This window comes from Rattus norvegicus, chromosome 12, assembly GCF_036323735.1.
Source record: "Rattus norvegicus strain BN/NHsdMcwi chromosome 12, GRCr8, whole genome shotgun sequence".
In the NCBI taxonomy this organism is placed as follows: domain Eukaryota; kingdom Metazoa; phylum Chordata; class Mammalia; order Rodentia; family Muridae; genus Rattus; species Rattus norvegicus.
Genome location: NC_086030.1, coordinates 14241605 through 14265976, shown reverse-complemented (window position 1 = coordinate 14265976; position 24372 = coordinate 14241605). Strand labels below are relative to the sequence as shown.

The following is a 24372-nucleotide window of genomic DNA, read 5'->3' as shown; positions in this document are numbered from 1 at the left end:
TGGGTTCCTGCGCTTGCCTCTCGCCATCAGATTATCTCTAGTGTTACTTTGTTCTGCTATTTCTGACAGTGGCTAGACTGTCCTATAAGCCTGTGTGTCAGGAGTGCTGTAGACCTGTTTTCCTCTCTTTCAGTCAGTTATGGGGACAGAGTGTTCTGCTTTCCGGCGTGTAGTTTTTCCTCTCTACAGGTCTTCAGCTGTTCCTGTGGGCCTGTGTCTTGAGTTCACCAGGCAGCTTTCTTGCAGCAGAAAAGTTGGTCTTACCTGTGGTTCCAAGGCTCAAGTTCGCTCGTGGGGTGCTGCTCACGGGCTCTCTGCAGCGGCAGCAACCAGGAAGACTTGTGCCGCCGTTTCCGGGAGCTTCAGTGCACCAGGGTTCCAGATGGTCTTTGGCTTTTTCCTCTGGCGTCCGAGATGTGTGTGCAGAGAGCAGTCTCTTCTGGTTTCCCAGGCTTGTCTGCCTCTCTGAAGGTTCAGCTCTCCCTCCCACGGGATTTGGGTGCAGAGAACTGTTTATCCGGTCTGTTTCCTTCAGGTTCTGGTGGTGTCTCAGGCAGGGGTCCTGCCGCTCCTGGGCCCTCCCCCACGGGAGCCCAGAGGCCTTATACAGTTTCCTTTTGGGCCAGGGATGTGGGCAGGGGTGAGCAGTGTTGGTGGTCTCTTCCGCTCTGCAGCCTCAGGAGTGCCCACCTGACCAGGCGGTTGGGTCTCTCTCTCACAGGGTCTGGGGGCAGAGAGCTGCTGCGGGCCGGGATCCGCGGGTGTGGGACTTCCGGTAAACACAGAACGTGCCTGGTCCTAGAGGAATTCTGCTTCCCTGTGTCCCAAGCTCACCAGGCAGCTTTCTTGCAGCAGAAAAGTTTGTCTTACCTGTGGTCCCGGGGCTCAAGTTCGCTCGTGGGGTGCTGCCCACGGGCTCTCTGCAGCAGCAGCAACCAGGAAGACCTGTTCCGCCCCTTCCCCTAAGTCCTGTTCTAATCTTCTCCCTGACCCTTGAACCTAGTTTTCTAACAACAGACATATTTACATTTCAAAGGATCCTGGAATATAAAGTTGGAACCACAATAGGCAGCTGAGTATGTACCTGATTTCTCATAAGCAGTTTTTTTTTTTTTTTGATTCTAGGATCTTGGCCCAATGGGGATCATGAACAAATCCATTGCTTTCTGAAAGGATGAGGAGTGGAAGAGATATAGAGCCTTGCTGTCCCCCATGTTCACCAGTGGAAAACTCAAGGTGGTGAGTACAATTCTTTTAACTGCAGCCTGTGTGACTGGAATTCCCATCATAACTGTGGATGCTTTTCTTTTTTTAGATGTTCCCCATCATCAAACTGTATGGAGACATTTTGGTAAAGTACTTGAGGCAAGAGGCAGAGAAAGGCAAGCCTGTCTCTGTGAAAGAGTGAGTGCTTGACCATCACTGTTGTCATGGGAGAGGGGGAAACTGGGGTGCAGGTGTTTGTTCTTGCCCCTTTAGACACTAGATGACATAGGCAGTTTGAAAGGAACAAGTATGACAGTAAGAAGTTTGCATGGGTAGAGGATGGGTTTGCTGGAAAGGGCTAGGTCTATATTGAGTTGACATTACCTGTCTCCCAAGAATATGAATACTTTCCTACTCTCTGATGCATGTTTTATTCCAATTGCTCTGTGTCCTCAGTATTTTTGGTGCCTACAGCATGGATGTGATCACCAGCACATCATTTGGCGTGAATGTTGATTCCCTGAACAACCCAAAGGATCCTTTTGTGGAGAAAACCAAGAAATTTTTAAGATTAGATTATTTTGATCCATTGTTCATATCAGTAGGTATGTGGATGGTTCTTCTGCCTTGTGATTCATTGCTCTTCCCTGTGGCCAGATTTGTCAGTTCTACCTTACTCTTCTTCGGATTCCCGAAATGAACGACTCTAGTGGTATGCAGTTCACCTGTCACGTGATTCATCCCCTAAAGGCACAGTTCAGTATTTTCAGCGCATTCAAAGACAGATAGCCTAATTACTACTATTTTGGAACTTTGTTTTTCTTTTTTTTTAATTTTTTTTATTAACTTGAGTATTTCTTATTTACATTTCGATTATCATTCCCTTTCCCGGTTTCCGGGCCAACATCTCGCTAACCCCTCCGCCTCCCCTTCTTTATAGGTGTTCCCCTCCCCATCCTCCCCCCCATTACAGCCCTCCCCCAAAAAATCGCGTTCACTAGGGGTTCAGTCTAAGCAGGATCAAGGGCTTCCCCTCCCACTGGTGATCTTACTAGGCTATTCATTGCTACCTATGAGGTTAGAGTCCAGGATCAGTCCATGTATAGTCTTTGGGTAGTGGCTTAGTCCCTGGAAGCTCTGGTTGCTTGGCATTGTTGTTCATATGGGGTCTCGAGCTCCTTCAAGATCTTCCAGTCCTTTCGCTGATTCCTTCAATGGGGGTCCTGTTCTCAGTTCAGTGGTTTGCTTCTGGCAATCGCCTCTGTATTTGCTGTATTCTGGTTGGGCCTCTCAGGAGAGATCTACATCCGGTTCCTGTCGGCCTGCACTTCTTTGCTTCATCTATCTTGTCTAATTGGATGGCTGTATATGTATGGGCCACATGTGGGGCAGGCTCTGAATGGGTGGAACTTTGTTTTTCTTTGAGGCATGGTCTCATTGCATAGTCCAAGCTAACCTTGGACTATTGCCTTGTATACCAGGGTGGCCTTGAACTTACAGCAATTTCTCTACCTTTGCCTCTTGAGGCCAGGGTTTACATTGTGCAACTCCAAGTCCTGGTTTTATTTTAGAATTCTTTCATTTGTATAAATATAAATTCCTATAAATACAACTTTGGCTCTCTCTTAGTCTAGAACTCTCCATGTTTGCTGGCCATGCACATATACCATCTGTCTCAATTATGCCCATTCCAAACTCTTACTTCCAACATCTCTTAGACATGGAGATACATCTTCATTCCAATTTCCTGTCCTTTTATCTGCTTTTGTAGCCAGTTGAGTTCAATCAATGATGCCTGCTAGGATGCTGACCAATATCATTGGCATGATCTGAGAGAGGACCATGCCATGTCTGGGATATGGTATTCCACACACCACATTCCTGCCTCTGACTTTATTTGCACACCCTCTTTCATCATGCTCTTTGAGCCTTGCTGGGTGGGGATGTTCAATATAGTTGCTCCATTTCGGGTACAATACTTAATATCCCCTTATTCAGCAATGACTGAAGGCTTACCTGGCTCATTACTCTATGTCAATCATGCTTTAGTCACGTTGCAAATTTAAAGCCACCTTGACCTAAGAAACCACCAAATCATTTCCTCTGTATCTGTGTCTTTTGGGCATTTGATGTCCATGGGATCATAGACTATGTGGTCTGTGTGACAGGCATCTTTCATTTAGCACAACATTGAATACAGCAAGTGTCACTATGTCCTTTGTCTATGAGCAAATTATACTCCCTGTTCATGGTAATTGATGTTAGGCTTACATGTTTGCCACGAATTTCTCTGCTATGATCCTTCACATATAAGGTTAAATATTTGTTTTTCTGTTATATTCAGAATCAGCATGGCTGAGTTAAAAAGTAAGTGACTTTTTAACATATTAAGTGATTGAGTATACATTGTCTACAGAAGTTGTACCTACTGTACATGTAAATGTCTGCCAAAAATGCAAGACTTTGATGTTTTAATATCTGATTTTGTATCTTCTTCCTCTCCCTCTCACTCCCCATCTCCTTTGTTCTCTTTATCTCCTCCACTGACCTCTCTTTATTTTTAGGATCAGGTTTTTTCTGTCTATCATTCAGTAGCTTGAAACTCACTCTGAAGATTAGGCTGTACTTGAACTCAACTAGACAACCTGCCTCTGAGTGCAGGGATTAAAGGAATGCACTGCCACTGCCTGGATAGTTCTTCAATTGCATAGTTTAATGGCTTTATCATTTTTATGTTTATTTTTACTTTCTGTGTATGGGTGTTTTGCTTGCATGCATTAAGTGCATAAGTAGACCATAAGGGGACCTTGATTATCCTTGAACTGGAGTTGCAGGTGGTTGAGAGCAGCCACTTCGATACTGGGATTTAAAACTGGCTCTTCTAGGAGTGTTAACTTTTTTATAGATATTCTGGGTAAAACTGACCATGGTGTGTCATTTAGGGTTTTAATACTTTTCCTATCAATTGTATTTCCATTCACAGCTCATGTGTCCCTATGCCTACATTCTATTCTAATCACTTAATATTATCCTATGTGCCTCTTTCTCAGTATTAGATGATACCTACCCTCAGACCTTTTTACATGGTTACTCATATAGGGTAGAATCTGCAAGTGAGGGAAAATATGTGATTTTTCTATCTTCCTGCTTTTTGTTTATCTGTCTTTGAGGTTGGGTTTTTTCAGACAGGATATCTCTGTGTAACCTTGCCTGTTCTTTTTATGCCTGTATGATTTGGCTTTTGTGTGGCCTGTGTAGATCAGAGTACAACTTTTCCGTCAGAGAGTGGGATCCAGGGATCAAACTCAGGTTGCTTCTGCAGAAATCTTTAACAGTTGAGCCATCTTTTGTATTTTCTTTGTCATTCCATATGAAGGAGAGCCACTGAGCTAAACTTAAGCATCAGGTTGCAGCTTTGGCTACTCCAAAGTATGGAAGCAGCAGTATTGTGCTGACTCGATGTGAGCAAGATCATGGAGAGATGGCTTCTTGTTGGAACTTTGGTGACTCATTCTTGGGATTGCTTTATGATTTATTTAAACAAAACTTGAATTTTGATGAAAACTTATCTGTTTTCTTTTCCAGAACTGTTTCCATTCCTCAAGCCAATATATGATATGTTAAATATCTCCGTGTTCCCAAAGGATTCAATAGCATTTTTCAAAAACTTTGTGTACAGTATGAAGGAATCCCACCTGGATTCTAAGCAGAAGGTAATAAATATGGCTTCATGAGAGGGTCACAGTTGGGGCTGGGGATTTGGCTCAGTGGTAGAGCACTTGCCTAGCAAGCGCAAGGCCCTGGGTTCGGTCCCCAGCTCTGGAAAAAAGAAAAGGAAAAAAAAAGAGAGGGTCACAGTTTTATAACACGTTGGCCTGTGAACATTTCAGCTGTGTTTTAATGGCAGGTAGAAAGGCTAGATTTAAATACAGAGAAAGAATAGATTTCCTGGGGGAGAAGTTGGACTTTTCAAAAATGATTGATAATAAGCCAGGAATTAATTCTTATCAATGGGAATGAAAGCTACAATATCCTGCATAAGGAATGAAAAAATAATTGACATGGTATAAGACCTGAACATGATCAAGACTGTCAAAACTCCAGCATGGATGGGACAGGATATCTCTAAGCTCTGACTTTTTCTGAGGAACAACTGGGAGTTGACATCAGTAGAGGGAGGTCATGGACACTGGTATTTTTCCCATGTGGCAGTTGATGGCCCCACAGCCATGCATGTATGCACATCACTAGTTGGATTTAGTGGGTGTGAGTGTTTGTATATGGTTGGCCCTGGGAGGGGCACTATTAGAAGCTGTGACTTTGTTGAAGGAAGTGTGTCACTGTTGGGAATAAGCTTTGAGACCTTCTCCTAGCTTCCTGAGGATGTTCAGTCAGTTCCTGGCTTCCTTTGAATGAACATGTAGAATTCAGCTCCTCCTGAACCATGCCTGCCTGGATGCAGCCATGCTTCCGCTTTGCCAATAATGGGCTGAACTTCTGAACCTTTAAGCCAGCTCCAATTAAATGTTGTCTTTTATAAAACTTACATTGGTCATGGTGTCTATTCTCAGCAATAAAACCCTAAGTAAAATAGAAGCTGGTACTGGGAATGGGGTATTTCTGTGATAGGCCTGACCATGCTTTTGTTTGGAAGAACATGGATATCGGGACTTTGGATTTGGAAAAAAAGTGGAATGCTTTAAATGGGGCTTAGTGGGGTATTGTAGTAGAAATGTGGGAGTCTTTGTTACTGAGAGTGATTTAAATTGTTCAGGCCTGGCCCAAGAGGATTCAGAGGAGAAGAATTTAGGTACGTGTCATAAAGACTACTTTTGTGATATTTAGTGAAGAATGTGGTTGTTTTTTGTCCTTGTTTGAAAAGTTTGCCTGAGGCTAAGGTAAAAATACTCAGATTAATTTCACTGAGGAATGAAGTCTCAGAACTACCCATCATAGATTTTTGTTCTCTGGTTAAGTCACATGAAGAGCAGTTTAATGAGAAAAGTGAAGTTGAGAAAGAAAAAATACCAAATGTATCGTTCCAGTATTAAAGGGACCCTCGGAAGTGAAATGGAGCTGAATCCTGTGTTCAGAATATTAAATTAAAACAAGTGAGTAATGACCTTGGAGCAAGATTCCACCCAGTTAAGTTAGCTCCAGGCAACTAAAAAAATACATTTAATTCCAGGAGACAGGCATAGAGATCTTTATATTCAATGTCAATCTACAGAGCAAGATGCAGGACAACCAAACTTTTAGGCAGTGAAGGAGTTAGAAATGTAACAGAACAAGGGGGCATGTTCCAGCTCCTTCAAGCAAAAGAACTCAGCAGCTTCAGCCATGTGTCTCTGGCTTTATAATCAAGAGGAGAGGGGAGAAAACTGGGATAATTGATACCAGTTATCTGGAGCTAAGAAAGAGATCATCATCACTGAGGTGAAATCTTCTAGAAAGTGTTTATTGAGAGCTATATTCCAGAGATACCAAGGTTGTACCTTGGTAATGTGGACTTGGTAATGTGTAAGAGTCATCCAGGTAGTACTAACTTTGAAGGCATGAAGTGGTCATGTGTCGGTGCCTGCACCGACACGGTACCGAGAATCGGGCGAAAGCCTGTGGGATTAAAGAAACACACACACACAGAGGTTACATGTCAAGCCAGGAGAGGAAGAGAGAGAGAGAGAGTCCTGTAGCTTTATTCACCACTTATATACCTAAGTTGCCCAGGTAGAAAATATCTGGGAAGCACAGTGGGAAACCCTGGCTCATGACTACCTGGCTCGTGACTTCGGTAACAAAAGACTGACTTTGAGACCTGAATTAATTAGGGAAATATCCAGGAAGACCAGCCTAAATCTTAAACAAAGACTGAGAAAGCAAAAGGCAGGAGCGAATTGACCACTGCCCAGGTGTGGCCCAGGTGTGTCGGTTCCACATGCATCAGGCGGGCTGAAAGCATTCCGAGATTTTCTTCCTGTGCCATAAATTCATGGGAGAGGCTTTTGTCCAACAATCTCAAGACTTTATGGCAGTCATCTTAACTGTGGCCATACAGTCACAAAGCAGCCAGGCCCAAATCCAATACGGCTCCCTACATCTCCCCCGTTTTTCTATTATAAAAGACCATTAGATGGAAGTAGTGGTCTGAGAGAGATCAGACATGCCTCACAGAGTGCCCAGCTCGGCCATGGCGAGCCACTCATGCAGTTAGGACTGCACCCCAATGGCTAGGAATGACTTATGCTGCAACACACTGTTCTGGGCTATACGTGTGTGTTTTTGGGGGGAGAAATTAGGCAGAGGAGCATTTGACCGGCCCGTATGTTTAAACGGGGTGTAGCCACCTCTGTCTTAGGATCGACCTCTCAACCCCAGCCTTATCTGTCATAGGATCACCTTGTCGCCCTCAAAGCTCTATGTCTTAGATTGGTCAAGGGTCAGAGGAAGTTGCCCGTCACTGAGGATAGCTACATTGGGTCATCTTTTTATTCCTCTTACTCAAGTCTAGAGGCGAAAGAGTAGAGGCCAGATGGCATTAATATAAGAGATTGTGGAAATCGAGCCTCTCCCAATATGTAGTGGGCACCTCATCTTGTTTGTTGTCTCTCTGGTTCTCCTCAGCTGCTAAGGCCATACCACCAAGGGCCGTCATCAAGCCGCTCCTGTAGTAAAATTTAGAATTCCCTATTTTTAGCAACTACTCCAGAAAGTTCACCCACTGTGCTTGCCTAACAATAGATTGAGGGAGGGTAACTCCAGACACTGCAGACACAATGGCTGCAGCAATAATGGCTGCTACAATAGCAGGGAAAATGCCAAGGTCTTTCCCAGGACAGTTCAGGATCGGCCATTCTTCTCTGGAACAACCAGCAGGCAATGGAACCATGTCTGAGATCTGCAGAACCAGGGCAGAGTTCCCCAATCCACAGCAGCTTCATGCAGATGGCATTCCTGTGAATCTACAGACTGCAAAATGATAACACCAGTTAAGGCAGCAAGAGTCGCCAGGGTAACGAGGGGGGCCAAGGGTAACGGCTGGAGTCCAGTCTTCTCCAGCAAGCAGCAGTGCACAGAGGGTCTGAGCCTAGGCCACAGTGGGACGGGACACACGCAGTGATAACACTGACTGCAGCAACGCCAAAATCTCTGTGATGACAAAAGATGAGGGGGAATCCTCCATCTTCCTCTAAGGGTACAGGAATGACTCCAGAGACCCGAACCAGGAGAGCTGAATCTTGGTGTCAGCAGGCAGGACAGCTGTTTTTTCTCGCGTCCTATTGGTGGACATCACTGTTGACTGAAGTGTGCTCCTTGTTCCCACTGGTATCAGGATCACGATCTCCATTGGTAACGGATTCCGTGGACACAGGACAAACACAACGTTCAGGAATCCAAATGGGTGCTCCAGCATCTCTAGGAAAAACACAAGCAGAACCCCTAACCCTAACTAAGACAGGGTCAGATCCCTTCCATAATCCTGAGGTCAAATCTTTCCAATGGACCAGACCTTCCTTATGTCTTTTTCCTTTCCAATGTCTATCTGCTGCTGAACAATTATTCTTATCTACTAACAAAAAATGTAAAATATAGGTAATAAAAGCAAGTTTAGCAGGTGGGGAATTCTGGTCCCCTGTTTTAATTTTTTCAAGATAATTCTTAAGTGTCAAATGAGCTCTTTATACTAAGGCTTGTCCTTGAGGATTATAAGGAATGCCAGTCTTATATACAATATCATAATCCTCACCAAATTTCTTAAAAGGCCCACTAGTATATGTTGGACCATTATCAGTTTTTAATTGTTGTGGGACTCCCATAAAGGCAAAGGCCTGTAAGCAGTGACTTTTAACATCTTTAATTTTCTCTCCACTATGAGCAGAGGCAAAGAGCAGGCCAGAATAGGTATCAATAGACACATGGACAAACCGTAGCTTCCCAAAGGAAGAAATATGGGGAACATCCATTTGCCAAATATCATTAGGTTGTAACCCTCTTGGGTTAATTCCCAAATTGGGAGAGGAAATAAATGGGGCACACTGGGGACATTGATTGACTATTTGAGCTGCTTGTTCTTTAGTTACTCCATTGTGAAACCTCAAAGAACTAGCATCAAGATGAAATTTTCTGTGCATTTGTAAAGCTTTATCATAGGAAGTACTATTCATTAAGACATAGCAACATGAAGATCAAGTATAAGAATCGGCCAATTCATTGCCTTGTGCTAAGGGGCCAGGTAACATGGAATGACCTCTTATATGGCCCACAAAAATCGGTTCCTGACGCTGCCACAGCAAAGCCTGTACTTGTAATAAGCAGGAACAAATGGATGAAACAGGAGCAATGAAGGCAGCAGTCTCAAGGGGTGAAACAATATGAGACACATATAAACTATCAGTGTATATGTTGCAAGGTTCATCAGGGAACATAACCAAAGCTAATTGTAAGGCTTTCAATTCTGCTAGCTGTGCAGAACAATTAGGAATTTTTATAAACTCTACCTTCCCTCCAGACACTACCGCAGCACTACCATTGGAGGAACCATCAGTAAATACTACATGAGCCTTTTGTAAAGGAGAACTAACAATAATTCGTGGAAAAATTACCGGATGCATTTTGAAAAATTGACAAATCTTACTATCAGGATAATGGTTATCAAACCGACTAACAATTGTGCACATTTAAATGGCCCAATCTGTAAGTCCCTGGGCTAAATGTTGTAGCTGTTCTTTGGCATAGGGAGTAATAATAAGATATGGTTCTTTACCAAACATCTGTAGGCTAATTCTTTGAGCCTTAAACAGTAACTAAGCAATGACCTGAGGATAAGCCACCACTATTTTCGCAGGTGAAGCTTGTAAATAAACCCACGTTAAAGGTCCATCTTGCCAAAAAAAGTCCTGTAGGGGAATAGGCAGATACGAAAATCAAAAATAAAAGAGGCCTAGGATAATCAATATAATTAAGGTGAGCCTCTTCCAAAGCCCGTTGTACTAAATTTAAACATTCACGAGCTCCTGGAGTTAATTGTCTAGGTGAATTTGGAGAGGAATCGCCTTTTAAAATATCAACCAATGGCTTCAACTGTCCTGTGGTTAATTTTAACGTCGGTCGGAGCCAATTTACATCCCCTAATAATTTTTGAAAGTCATTTAAGGTCCTCAATGTATCCAATCTAATTTTAAGTTTTTGTGGGCAAATTCCTATTCATAATAATTCATGTCCTAAATATTGATATGGGAAGTCCTTTTGGTCCTTTTCAGGGGCAATCACTAACCCTTTAGCAGCCAAATTTTCTTGTAAGTCAGCATATGCTGTCAGCAACTCCTTTTCATCTGGAGCCGCTATCAAGATATCATCCATAAAATGGACGATATAAATCTGTGGATATTTCTGCCTTAAAGGCTTTAGGGCAGAGGCTACCTACACCTGACACATGGTAGGACTGTTGGCCATCCCCTGAGGTAACACGACCCAATGATAGCGATGACAAGGCTCTTGTAAATTTATGGAAGAAATGCTAAAGGTAAATCTCTCATAGTCTTTAGGATCTAGTGGAATAGTAAAGAAACAATCCTTTAAAGCAATAACTATCATATGCCAATTTTTAGGTATAGCTACAGGAGTAGGGAGACCAGGCTGAGTAGGTCCCATAGGTATCATAATTTTATTGATTTCCCTTAAATCTTGTAATAATCTCCACTTCCCAGACTTTTTCTTAATCACAAAAATAGGTGTATTCCAAGGGGAAGTGGAAGGAAAAATATGACCAGCTTCTAATTGTTCCTGTGCTAATTGATGAGCTGCCTCCAATTTTTCCTTGGATAGGGGCCACTGTGGAATCCACACCGGATCATTAGACTTCCAGGTGATGGCCAAAGGTTTAACATTCGGAGGCTTATCAACAGTGACCCTTAGGATAAATTTCCCAAATCTGTTTTATCGCTTACACTACAAGGTTTGCCTTGTTTCCTCATCACATTTCATACAGGCTGAGTTGTCAGCACAGCCCCCATATCATTGAGCACATCTCGTCCCCACAAATTGGTAGGTATTTGCTCTAAAACAAAAGGCTGAAACCATCCCTCATGTCCTTCCTCGTCTCTCCATTTAAGAATCTTGCTAATTTTTAGAGAAGCTGTAGCTGTCCCCACTCCTTGTAAGGTGGAGTAAGATATTTCTAGCGGCCAGGCCTTTGGCCAGAAGCTTTAGCTATTACAGTTGTATCAGCTCCAGTATCTAGGAGCCCAGGCAGGGGCTTTCCTTCAACCCATAGAGTGAGTGTGGGACGCTTCTCTAAGGAGGACACCCAAAATGCTCCGGGCCCAGTGGACCCAAAGCCCTGATTACCACGGGAGTATTTAAACACAGGATTATCAGTATGAAACCGGGGCAAAAGGACTAATTGAGCTATCCTATCCCCTTGAGGAATAACTACAACTCCTTTTTCTACAGAAACAATAATTTTAATTTCTCCAGTAAAATCGGAATCAATCACTACAGGAAAGATTCTTATTCGTCTCATCAGGGCACTGCAGCGGCCTAATAAAAGGCCTATACTCTTAGAGGGCAGAGGCCCATGTACCCCAGTGCCAAGTGCCTGGGGGCCCATTTGAGGGGTTAATACTGCTCTGGCAGAGGAACAGAGATCCAGTCCTGCACTTCCTGGGGTCCCTCTGACCAGGTCCTTTACGAAAAGGGATTGGTTTGAGGGATAAACTGTGTTGGGGTATGTTCTACCACAGAAGTTTTCATGGCTCCGTACACTCTGGCTTGTGGGCCCCAGAGCGGGCCCCGTCTTCTGTTTCCCGGAAGGTTTAAAGGTTGTCCCTCAACATCTTGCTTAGATCTACACTCATTTCCCCAGTGATAGCCTTTATGGCACCGAGGACATAATCCAGGGCCTCCTATCTTTTGTTCTGAGGGCACTCTCTTTTAAAATGTCCAGGTTGTCCACACACAAAACAAGTCCTGGTTCCTCCATGTCCCTTCCGCATGGCCGCAGCCATGACCTGTCCCATCACATAATTCCCATCTATTTCTTTACACAATTTAATATAGTCACTCAAACTCTTATTCTTATGAGATCTAATAACATCCTTGCACCATTTATTAGAATTCTCATATGCCAATTGCTTCACTAAAGGCATAGCAGTATCAATATCTCCAAACAGCCTTCCAGTCAACTGTAATAATCTATCCGCAAATTCCTGGAAAGGTTCCAAGGGTCCTTGTACTACCTTCAATAATTGTTCTCCGGCTGCCTTATTGGGCAGGGCCTTCCAAGCTCTAACTGCCGCTGTGGAAATTTGAGCATAGACAGCAGGATCATATTGAATCTGGGCTGCAAGGGCCGCATACTGTCCTGTTCCTATCAACATTTCTAGATTCCGCTGGGGGAATCCTGCTTGCACATTAAGTCTAGCTGGTTGCACACATTGTTCTTGAAATTCTCCCCTCCATAATAGAAAGTCTCCCCCACTCAATACTGCCCTACATAATTGCTGCCAATCTCCAGGAGTCAGAGTGAATGCAACATAGGACTCAAAAATGGCAGAAGTAAAGGGAGCAAGGGGACCATAAGCAGAGACTGCCTCTTTCAGGTTTCTCAACTCCTTAAAACTCAGAGGAGCATGCTGTCTAATGGATTGATCCAAATTGCTGGGGTCCGGGACCACAACAATAGGAAATGCCACCCCCTGTCCAAGGGGAGGCTCACGGAAAATTACCCCTCTCCTTGTAGCCTTGTCTTCACAACACCACTCCAGGGAAGAATAGGGTTCATAGGCAGGAGGAGCAGTAGCCCCCTCTCCTTTAAAGAAGGGATTAACACTAGGGGGATGAGATCCTGATCTTTCAGTGGCCCTGTGCTTATTAATCTTCCTCTTAGGCACCTCTATTTCCTCTTCTGATGTCTCTCCTTTCTCCCCCTCTGAACTAGAATTCTGATCTGAATCAGAGGTTTGTAAGGACCTACAAGAGGCATCATCTTGTGCCGCTCCAAATGTTCTTTCTATCTCTGACCTCCGTCCCCTTATTTTCAAGAGAGCATCCTTGACCAATCTCCACAAAGAAAGCGTGGCGGCAGGAATGCTCTCGGGGCCATATCTCCACAGCATTCTTTCCAAATCTCTCATAACCTGTTCCCAGTCAGGAATATTAAGTCCTCCTGAATGAACAAGCCAAGGACTAGTTTTTTTCTAAGGTTTTAATAAATACTTCAACTGTTTTTTCCTTTACACCGATTCCCTAATGCTTGAGCAAAGCAACTATCTGATCCGCTAGTTGTGAAGTAGAATTCGCAGTTCCCATGGCGGGAAAATTTTCCTTTTCGCTATTCACTCACCCAATACGTCCCTTCTCCTATGCCGGCCGGGCTTCTGGGACGTCCCATCAGTAATCCTCTCCTCTCCGATCTTGGTGGAACCTCCAGTTATCGGTGCCTGCACCAACATGGTACTGAGAATCGGGCGAAAGCCTGCAGGATTAAAAAGAAACACACACACACACACACACACACACACATACACACACACACACACACACACACACACACACACACACACACACACACAGGTTATTCATGTCAAGCCAGGAGAGGAAGAGAGAGAGAGAGTCCTGTAGCTTTATTCACCACTTATATACCTAAGTTGCCCAGGTAGAAAATATCTGGGAAGCACAGTGGGAAACCCTGGCTCAAGACTACCTGGCTCGTGACTTCGGTAACAAAAGACTGACTTTGAGACCTGAATTAATTAGGGAAATATCCAGGAAGACCAGCCTAAATCTTAAACAAAGACTGAGAAAGCAAAAGGCAGGAGCGAATTGACCACTGCCCAGGTGTAGCCCAGGTGTGTCGATTCCACATGCATCAGGCAGGCTGAAAGCATTCCGAGATTTTCTTCCTGTGCCGTAAATTCATGGGAGAGGCTTTTGTCCAACAATCTCAAGACTTTATGGCAGTCATCTTAACTGTGGCCATACAGTCACAAAGCGGCCAGGCCCAAATCCAATACAGCTCCCTACAGTCATGAAGAGCAGCTGAGGCTGGGCACTGTGAGGAGCCATGGAAGGTCATTTGGTGAAAGTACACCCTCAGTTGCAATTGATGGCCCAAGACTGAAGGAGTCAGGCAAAGAAGTCAAGTCTTGGCACCATGAAGAGAATATAGTAGAGGCTATTGGTAAAGCCTAGATGCAATGGAAGACCCCCGTGCATTGGAGTACAATGGAACGATCACCATGGACAACAACAGCAGTGTAGTGTGGATCAACGTGAAGTTAAAGTGCTATAGAGCACAGATCTAGAGAAGTTAAGCCAGCCCTTTGGAGGATCAGTTGGATCCAAGACATCGAAACATGCTGTAACATTGAAGCTGCCTTCGAGAAAGAAGATGGTAAAGATGGCAGAGTCACCCGCCTTTTGCTGAGGGAAGCTGCTGACAGGGAGTGGATCCAGCTGAGGAGAAACGAATTTGTAGTCAACAAAAATGAAAAAAACATTGAAGATCTGAAGGCCACTTTGACATCAGAAATGGAGATGGCAGAGTTTGGAGTTGCCTATCTTAATTTGGGGATTATAGTTAAGTGATTAGATGGATCTTGGAAGAAACTTTGTACTTTGGTCTTTTAGACTATAGGATTTTGGAAGATGAGCTAAATGTACTTTTTAAATTATGCTGTTTAGGTATGGCCTCCATAGACTCATGTGTTTAAACAAGCCTGTGGAGGCCTGCCAGTGGATGTGATGGTTTGCATATGGTTGACACAGGGAGTGGCACTATTAGAAGGTGTGGCCCTGTTGGAGGAAGTGTGTCACTGTTGGGGTTGGCTTGGAGATCTTCCTCCTAGCTCTCTGAGCATGTTAAGTCAGCTCCTGGCTTTCTTTGTGTGAAGATGTAGAACTCAGCTCCTTCTGTACTATGCATGCCTGGTTATTGCCATGCTCCCTCCATGATGATAATGGACTGAAACTTTGAACGTGTAAGCCAGCCCCGATTCCATGTTGTCTTTTATAAAACTTACATTGGTCATGGTGTCTGACATAGCAATAAAACTCTAAGACAGTGCTTGATTAAGAACAGGGCATGGAGTGGTGAGGAAGAAATGTTAGAGTCGATATAGAAGGAATTGTACGGAGGAAACAGTTGGGGGAGATGACAATATTTGATTTTATACATGTATGTAACTCTCCAATAACAAATACAAATTATTAAAAAGGAAATATTTTTTCCTTGCCTTCAAAATCATTATCAAAGAATAAAAGTGATTGTTTAAGATTGTATGTATTGTAATTGTTTGTAACTGTGCTTGATGAGGAAGCTAATTCTTCCTAGTTCATCCACATTTGCTTTTGTTCCTTGATGACTCACAAAATCTTATCCACAGTTTTGAGCTTAAGGGAACCATGTTCTCACTAATGAGAGAATTATGGTTTTGCACTCTTGATCCACTTCTGCCCTGTTCCTTGACCTTCTCTTTTTGCAATTTTTCTTTATGCTTCCAGTACCAAGTGGATTTTTTTCAGCTGATGATGAATGCTCACAATAATTCCTCTGAGTCTCATAAAGGTAAGCAAGGAAACCCTTCCCAGTCTGTGGACAAGGCAGCTCTAGAGGAGTGGGTGGGCTGTTCAGGAAATGTATACACAGGCTTTTCTAGGTAGAGGGGTACTGCTGTTGAGGAGGTGGGTGGGTCTCACAGGGGTTTGTCAGTAGAGGGATACTTCTGTGAAATTGCTGAAAAACAGAAGTGGCTATTATCAGCTTGTAATTTTCTGGATGCACATGGGCAAAAGTTTGCTATTAACATAAAGCATGGTCATAATGGACCTCTCCAATAGTCTCCGCCTTACCTGCATGAGCACAGGTACTATTTGTGTCTTTCCCGGCACAGTCTCAGAGCTCTGCTTAGACATCTATGTCTAAACAACCAGTCAGGGGACATGCACCCAAGTGGTGCAGAAGCTCTCTGGGAAACCCTAGTGGACGTGTTCTTTTCTACCATAATCCATGGTAAAGATTTACTTTTCATTTGTATGATGTTTAAGTAATTTATGGGAAAAACATTTTTGTTCAAATTTACTTGTTCTCTTCATTCTTTTTTGTACTTAAAAATCACTCATAGCTGGGCAGTGCTGGAGCATGCCTTTAATCCTAGCACTTAGGAGGCAGAGGTAGGTGGTTCTCTGTTTGTTCAAGGGCTGCCTGGTGTACATCATAGATGCCAGGACAGGCAGTGAAACACAGAAAAATCCTGTTTTGAAAAACCATAAAAAACACTTTAAGGTTTTTCTGTTCTTTGTGTAGTACATGCACGTGCAGGAGTATGTGCACATGTGCACATGCTATGTGTGTGTACAGATAACAGATGAATGCGTGTCATATCTTGTTAAATCCCTCCCTGTCTATTTCCTTGAGACAAGGAAATGGAGCTTTGCATTCTTACCTATTCAACTATTTCCCATATACTCATTTGCTTATATGCAGCAGTGTGATCTTTTTGGTCCCAAAGTTTACTGTTTAAACTCACCAAGTCCTCTGTGTTTTGAGTCCACTCCTGTTTGCTTACTTGAAACTCCACCATGTGAGCAGCTAACTTCAAATTCTTCTATACCTCCTCCTCCTTTTTCCTGAGGGTCCATTTAGCCTAGGCTGATCCACATTCAAGTGGGTCCAAGAATGACCTTTAATTCATGAGACTATGAGGCAGTGTTTTAGCTGAAAAATTATATTTGGCATGAATCTGGGAGTAATGGCACTTCAGTTTTGAGGTAGCTTTCTGTCAGTGATCTCTGAGATTTAATGATGTTCTTTCTAAGTACTCCAAGAGTCTGTGTAACTTAGTGTAGAGGCATACCTGGAAAACCAGGCAGTATCCTATAGCTGAAAATTGCTTATGTCTTTCAATACAAGTCCACTATCAGATAGGAGGTTTTGTATGTGGAAATTGACTTACTAAACTTGACTTTTGTGTAAAAAAAAAAAGCTTCTAGGAAGCTCTCAGCATCAGTCCTAGAGGGGCTGATTCCCTTGCTGCTCAGAAGCCAAATTCCTCCATCACTGGCTCTCTTCTCTCCAGTCAATCTTCCAGTGTAACCCAGAACACAAACATAACCATGCCTGGTGTATAAGGTTCTGGGGACTGAATGCATCTCTGTTTCATTTTTGATCGCTAAAATAAATATTAACTTTAAAAATAGTCACTGATTGTGGATTTACGGACCAGTTTCAGTTTAGTAGTAAGGGCTTACACTAATTGTAAGAAAGAATTTACCAACAACACAATCCTAACATTCTGTAACTCTATCTTTATGGCCTCCAATGCCATCTTATGGCCTTCATGGGCGCCATCCACACACACATAGCACCCTGCCCACATGGCACAACCTTTCCACAAGATTACAGATATACTTATAACAAAAAATAAAATTTAAGAACATAAAATGTATGTCTTGAAGCTGCCCACTGGGATGATGAGGAACAGCAGAAACATTGGGACAACCTGCCTTAAGCATTCTCCTTTCCTGGATGTGTCACAAATCTGTCACAGTGATGATTGTCTAAGAGTGACTGAATGACATCTTAATAGTCTCTCTAGAAAATGAGGGCTCATTTGATTTTGTCCTTATCTCCTCTGTAATGGTCCATCATGTCATGACTTACCTGAAATGTTTTCTCATTTCCAGCCCTGTCTGACATAGAGATCATAGCCCAGTCAATTATCTTTACTTTTGGTGGCTATGACACTACCAGTAGCACACTTTCTTTTGTCTTGTATTCCCTGGCCACTCACTCTGATGTCCAGAAGAAACTGCAGGAGGAAATTGATCATGCTCTGCCCAATAAGATGAGAAGAATGTGTAGGAGGTAAAGGAGAAGTCTCAAGAAAGACATTCTTGTCACCCATAGTATTTTGTGTATATGTGTGTGTGTGAAAGAGAGAGAGACAGAGAGAGACAGAGAGACAGAGACAAAGAGAGAGACAGATAGAGATACAGAGAGAGAATGAGAGAAAGACAAATAGTGTGTTAGTGAGGGTTAGTGTGTGTATGTTCTGTGTGGGGTGTATACATAACTTTCTCGGAATGTGTGTGTTTGTAAATATATCTGTGAGTGAGCATAAGTTTTAGAATTCACACCACTCAGCTACCTTTCAAATGCAGGAAAAATGTTTTTACCTATTTGTATTTATGTATGTATGCATGTATGTACAAGTATATATATGTATGTTCCTACTTATGAATGTGTATGAGTTTAGATACATATGTGGGCATATGTGCTGCAGCATGTGTGTGGATGTCAAAGGAAAACTTGAAGGAATTTGTTTTCTTTTTACCACATGAGTTTTCAAGGTCCAAATCAGGTCTGTAGGCTCTGGGGCAGGTGCCTTTGTTTACTGAAATATCCCAGCAGCCCTTGATAATTTTAAACCAGGACACAATCACTAATTTTTCCCAGTGAAGTTTAATAATTATCATAAAAGGGCCACAGAAGGAGAAATAGACAATAAATTCTGTCATGGCAACAGAAGGTTGTTCAGACAATGGGCTTGACCTTGTGTTTCTGTTATCTAGGACCAGAAGAGGACCAAGTTTCACCAACCTGTGTGAGATTAAAAATATGCCCTTATCATACATCTTTCTGCATAGTTCAAGAATACTTCTAGTTCTGCTGTTTTCCAGCTGTGCACAGAGAGGGGCTAACCTTGTCTTTGATTAAGCTTTGTGGGTTGACTCATTCCTCTACCATGTTTTCCCCGCTCTATGTATATTTATAGGAGAAGAAGCCAAAGTGTGAGCCTTAGTATCTAAATCATGAGCCAAACTCAACTCTCTCTGTGTCTTTGTCTCTGTCACTGTCTCTCTTCTGTGTATTTGTGTGTGTGTGTGTGTCTATGGATGTATGTAAATTAGTGCACATGCGTGTGTGTGTGTGTGTTTGTGTGTGTGAGTGTGTATAGGTCATAGACCTACATTGTGTATATTTCTAAATTTCTCTACACCATGTTTTATGATCAGGCTCTTTTAGCAAACATGGACCTTATCTATTGGATTAAGTTGTCTAGCCAATGAGCACCAGGCACCACCTGTCTCAGTCTACCTGCTACTGGGATTATAATGGATGCCACTGTGTCTGGCTTTATTAATGATTTGTATGTGAACTCGCATGCTCAGGCTTACATGGTAGATCCTTCCCTAAATGAGCATCTTCCAGGCACCAAGTCATAGTCATTCTACTTTGTAAGAAGCTTGATAGATGCCACAATGGTTAAGAGCACTGGCTACTCTTTGATAGGATCCATCCATATTTGAATCTGAGCATGAAATTCACAGGTCCCACTGCGTTAACTCTAGATCAGTAAATCTGGGACCTTTTATGGCTTCTGTGGTCATTCTACTCATATAGTATACATAAACATATATAAATAAAACATCTACATATATAAAATAAAAAAATATAAACAAAAACCTTTAAAATTTATTGCAAGTATAACTAAGGTCTTTTGATCTGCTGAGCTTAACTTTGAGCCTACTGAGTATTCAACACTAGACACAGTTGAAAGATAATCTAAAATCTCAGCACAAATCATTTTCTTTTTTCCCAGGCCTCTCCCACCTATGATATTGTGATGGAAATGGAGTACTTGGATATGGTGTTTAATGAAACCCTCAGACTTTATCCAGTTACTGGTAGACTTCACAGAATGTGTAAAAAAGATATAGAACTTGATGGTGTGTTTATCCCCAAAGGGTCAATGGTGATGATTCCATTGTATCCTCTTCAGCATGACCCACAGCACTGGCCAGAGCCTGAGGAATTTCGTCCAGAGAGGTACCAGAACCCTAGAATCAGGAACCCACTCTGCACCATGCAGGCCTGTGTATGCTATGATGTCTCTTATAGGAAGATGATATAATATGATTTTGCATTCATTTACATTCTGTGAGGAGAATGGTAGAGAGATAGAAGAAGTGATAGGAGAGGGGAAATGAGAGGGGAAGAAATTAAGACCAATTAAATGCAGAATGTTTTCCTCCTTCTTCCTTAAGTAATTAATGACCCACTGCAGTCTTGTAAATGTAATGTGTTTTTCAGAGTTGGAACTAGCAATCACACAAAAATGAAGATCAAAGGGATACAGATTGGAAGGGAAGAAATCAAAATATTTGCAGATGATATGATAGTATACTTAAGTGATCCCAAAAGTTCCACCAGAGAACTACTAAACCTGAGAAACACCTTCAACAAAGTGGCTGGGTATAAAATTAACTCAAAAAATCAGTAGCCTTTTTCTACACAAAAGAGAAACAAGCTGAGAAAGAAATTAGGGAAATGACACCTTTCATAATAGTCCCAAATAATATAAAATACCTCAGTGTGACTTTAACCAAGCAAGTGAAAGTTCTGTATGATAAGAACTTCAAGGGGTTGGGGATTTGGCTCAGTGGTAGAGCGTTTGCCTAGCAACCGCAAGGCCCTGGGTTCGGTCCCCAGCTCGGAAAAAAAAAAAAAAGAAAAGAAAAGAACTTCAAGCTTCTGAAGAAAGAATTTGAATAAGATCTCAGAACGTGAAAAGATCTCCCATGCTTATGGATTAGCAGGATTAATATAGTAAAAATGGACATTTTACCAAAAGCAATCTACAGATTCAATGCAATACCCATCAAAATTTCAATCCAATTCTTCATAGAGTTAGACAGAACAATTTGCAAATTCATCTGGAATTACAAAAATCCCAGGATAGCTAAAACTATCCTCAACAATAAAAGAACTTCCAGGGGAATCACCATCCCTGAACTCAAGCAGTGTTACAGAGCAATAGTGATAAAAACTGTATGGTATTGGTACAGAGAAAGGCAGATAGCCCAAATAGCATCATCCAAAATGTATTTTGATTGTTTAAAGATGTAGTTGCTTTCTAGTTCCTTTTTACTTTTCTACAATCACATGAGTGGATAATGGATTCTGGGCATTTTTTGCTCACATTGCCTTGTCTCTTCTCACTCCTATTCATGTGGAGTCCCTTTTTACCTTCAACCCGTCTCCCTCTTGTTTTCATGTGTTTTGTTTTGTTTTTTGCGACTTTTGAGTTTACTAAGGGCTGCTTGCAGAGACATATGTATAGAAGCTAAATACTGGAGAAGTTACCAGTGGCTGCACCATTGAAGAACAACTCCCTTGTCCACCAAGCATTTATTGAAAATAGCTCTTGTGTGATGTGGTAACTTCTGGGTTCCACTTCCCTCCCATGATGGAATTATGATGTGTCTAGTCTTGTAGTAGTCATCCACAGATGTTGTGAGCTCATGAGTGCAATGAGCATGACATGGGTAGAAGATAATATGTCACAGCACACATTTCATGCCCTGGTGCTTACCTTTTTCCTGCCTTTTATTCAGTGATGTTTCTTGAGCTTTGAAGGTACTGAGAATTCCACCACCACTTCTCAGCAATATGACCAGCCACGACTTTCTGTGTTCACTATATCCCACTTCAAACTTAAGCTATTCTGATGGAGGCCAATATCAGCACTAATTTTTGTGTGTAAAGATAAATATTTAGAAGGCATTTTGGTACCATGTCCATTTAGCAGAACAAGAGCACTAAATTCTCATCTATGATGTCTGCAGCCATGGGTTTTTGACTAGATTTTCAGTGCTAGGCATTAATTTCACCCATTGAATTAGCCCTCCATTCCATCACACAATGATTGGTTTCCCCTACCTCATAACAAAACTATTATACTTCTGTGTGAGTTCACAAGGATGCATTTTTTATAAATAGCATTTATCTTATCCCACGCATATGGAGACTCTTATAAGATAAGGGGAATGAAAAGGACCTTTAGTGTAAAATTCTCAGGGGCAAATACCTGCAAGCAGAAGTTCAGTGAACCATTCCCAAACTCCCTATGAGTTCTGGTTAGATGTTAAAAGGCTACTTTGCATGTGTTGCTCTTAAGCTTTTATCCTCCTGACTTCTATTGTTATGTCTCCAGGTTCAGCAAGGAGAACAAGTGTAGAACTGGTCATTATGTATATCTGCCCTTTGGAAATGGACCCAGGAACTGCCTTGGCATGAGATTTGCTCTCATGAGTATGAAACTTGCTGTCACTAAAGTTCTGCAAAACTTCTCCTTCCATCCTTGTAAAGAAACACAGGTGAGGGAAAAATTATCTCTACAAATATTGTTCTATGGTAGAAAATTTCCAACCAAACATTCTGTGTATAAACATGATAATGTATGTTTGAGGTATAATAATTTGTTTTTGTCCAAATGAGTTATTTGTATGTAGGTATTAACTAAGGAGTCTTTTGTTCTCTGTTTGTATAGAATAGAGCTTAGTACTATGAAGAATCAGTGTAGTCCAGTGTGACAGGTTTCCATTCATTGAGTTTGATATTCAAGTCAAGTCCATTGGAGACGGGTATGTCATTTGACATCCAGAGGTGCAATGATCAGATCTTCAATGTTTGTTGCATGTTCGACTCTTCTTTCAGAGCACCTGGAAGGCCATTTCTCATAGTTTTTTCAAACTGTGCATGTAGATTAGAATTACAGAACAGCTTTAAAACTCATACATGGTGTCTGAGAGGTTTCTTAGTTGGCAAAATGCTTGCCTATCATGTACCAATCTCTGGTTCTCATTCCCAGAACTACATGAACAGGCTGTGAAGGTACATATCTATAATCCCTGTAGTCAGGAGTTAGAGTGTTGGGGATCATAATTTCAAGAAATCCTTGGCCATTAGTGAATTTGAAGCCAACATGGGCTATGTGTCTCAAAAAGAAACCTCAAGATTCCTAGTGTTTTTTGAAATTACAATACAACTTACCCAGAGGTTGTCTTTAAAAGCTCATTTCTGGTTTCCCATGTCATCCAAGTTAAGAATTACTATTTTAAAAGGCCTTTGCTTGGACTCATGAGATGAAACAGTTCCTAAAATCACTTGTTGCCCTTTAAAAGGAGTTGAGTATATTTTTCAGTAACCACACGGTGGGTCACAACCATTTGTCTCTTCTGGCCCACTTTGACTTCTCTTGAGACTTCCCACTAGTTGCATGTATGCAATGTGCAGGCAAACACTCCTATGCATAAAATATAAGTCTTTTAAAAGTTGCATGGTAAGATAAATTTCAACCTTATGGAACATTCTCAGTAAAATTCCAGCTCATTTCTTAGGAGCTCTGCTCTAGAAAAATAGGTATTTGTCATATTTCCATAAACTAGGTATCTTTATTCCCCTTCTTATTCTACCCTCATACTTCAAGTTCCTCTTCACTCTCCAAATAAATCTTCCTCTTAGATTTTTAATGTCTTGATTTATTCCATATTTCAATTTTGGCTCATGGATGCAATTTTGACCATTATGTGTCTTTAAAGCCTCGCGTTTTAATAAAAATAATTCTTCTCTCTGTATTGAAGTATATCCCCTCTCTTTTGTATATCAACTTACATTATTTATTCCTCCGACTCCAAATGTTTCTTTGAGGATATTTTCACATTGAAACCCTTTCATAAATGATTGAGAGCATGGCCTACAGTTATCATTTTTGTTCATAAATGAATCAATTACAAAATAAAGAGTGCCATGCATGTAAACATTATATGTATATGTTTTTGTATACCTTCATCAAAATCATGTGTACAGTACTTAAAATTATAAAAGAGTAAAATAAGACACTTAGAAAAAGAATTTACATTGCATTTTCCTGAATAACCTATTCTTGTTTTCTGTAAAGGAATGGGCGCATCTTATAGGACTGGTGTATTTAGAGCATGGCTTCTTTATAGTAATTATTGTTTTTTAGACAGAGATAGATGTAATTATTCTTTGATCTGTTCCTCAAGACAGGTATATAGCTTTATCGACACACACCATCACTTAATGTAGTACTTTTTCACTAAAGCATTTAAACTCTGTATGAAGGTTTAGACAGATAAACCATGATTCTACTTTTAGACTAATGTCCCACCTGGCATTAGGCAGATGCTCTTTCAAGCTCCAGTCATTTTACATTTGACACTTCTCTGTCCACATGACAGCTTTGTTCCTATTTCTTTTCCTGTGACTAGAAGATTTCTCTATTGGAGGCTTTCCCCATTCATCACTGAAGAGCACAAGGCTGAATTACAATTGGAAAATTTTGTAGAATCAGTTGCCCATTC

At 41.7% G+C, this 24372-nt stretch overlaps 2 protein-coding genes across 2 annotated transcripts in view; both read left to right on the top strand.

Annotated features, from left to right (window-relative positions):
• Hint1l2 (histidine triad nucleotide binding protein 1 like 2) overlaps positions 1-24372 on the top strand; it is an 865401-nt gene that overhangs the window by 381685 nt on the left and 459344 nt on the right. The gene's annotated exons all lie outside the window — the stretch shown is intronic.
• On the top strand, positions 973-22877 carry Cyp3a71-ps (cytochrome P450, family 3, subfamily a, polypeptide 71, pseudogene). Its single transcript, XM_063271907.1, has 6 exons — positions 973-1811; positions 4792-4919; positions 15706-15822; positions 19806-20032; positions 22200-22362; positions 22857-22877. Exons 1-6 carry the CDS (start codon positions 1628-1630, stop codon positions 22875-22877), a joined length of 840 nt encoding a protein of 279 aa, XP_063127977.1. The 5' UTR covers positions 973-1627.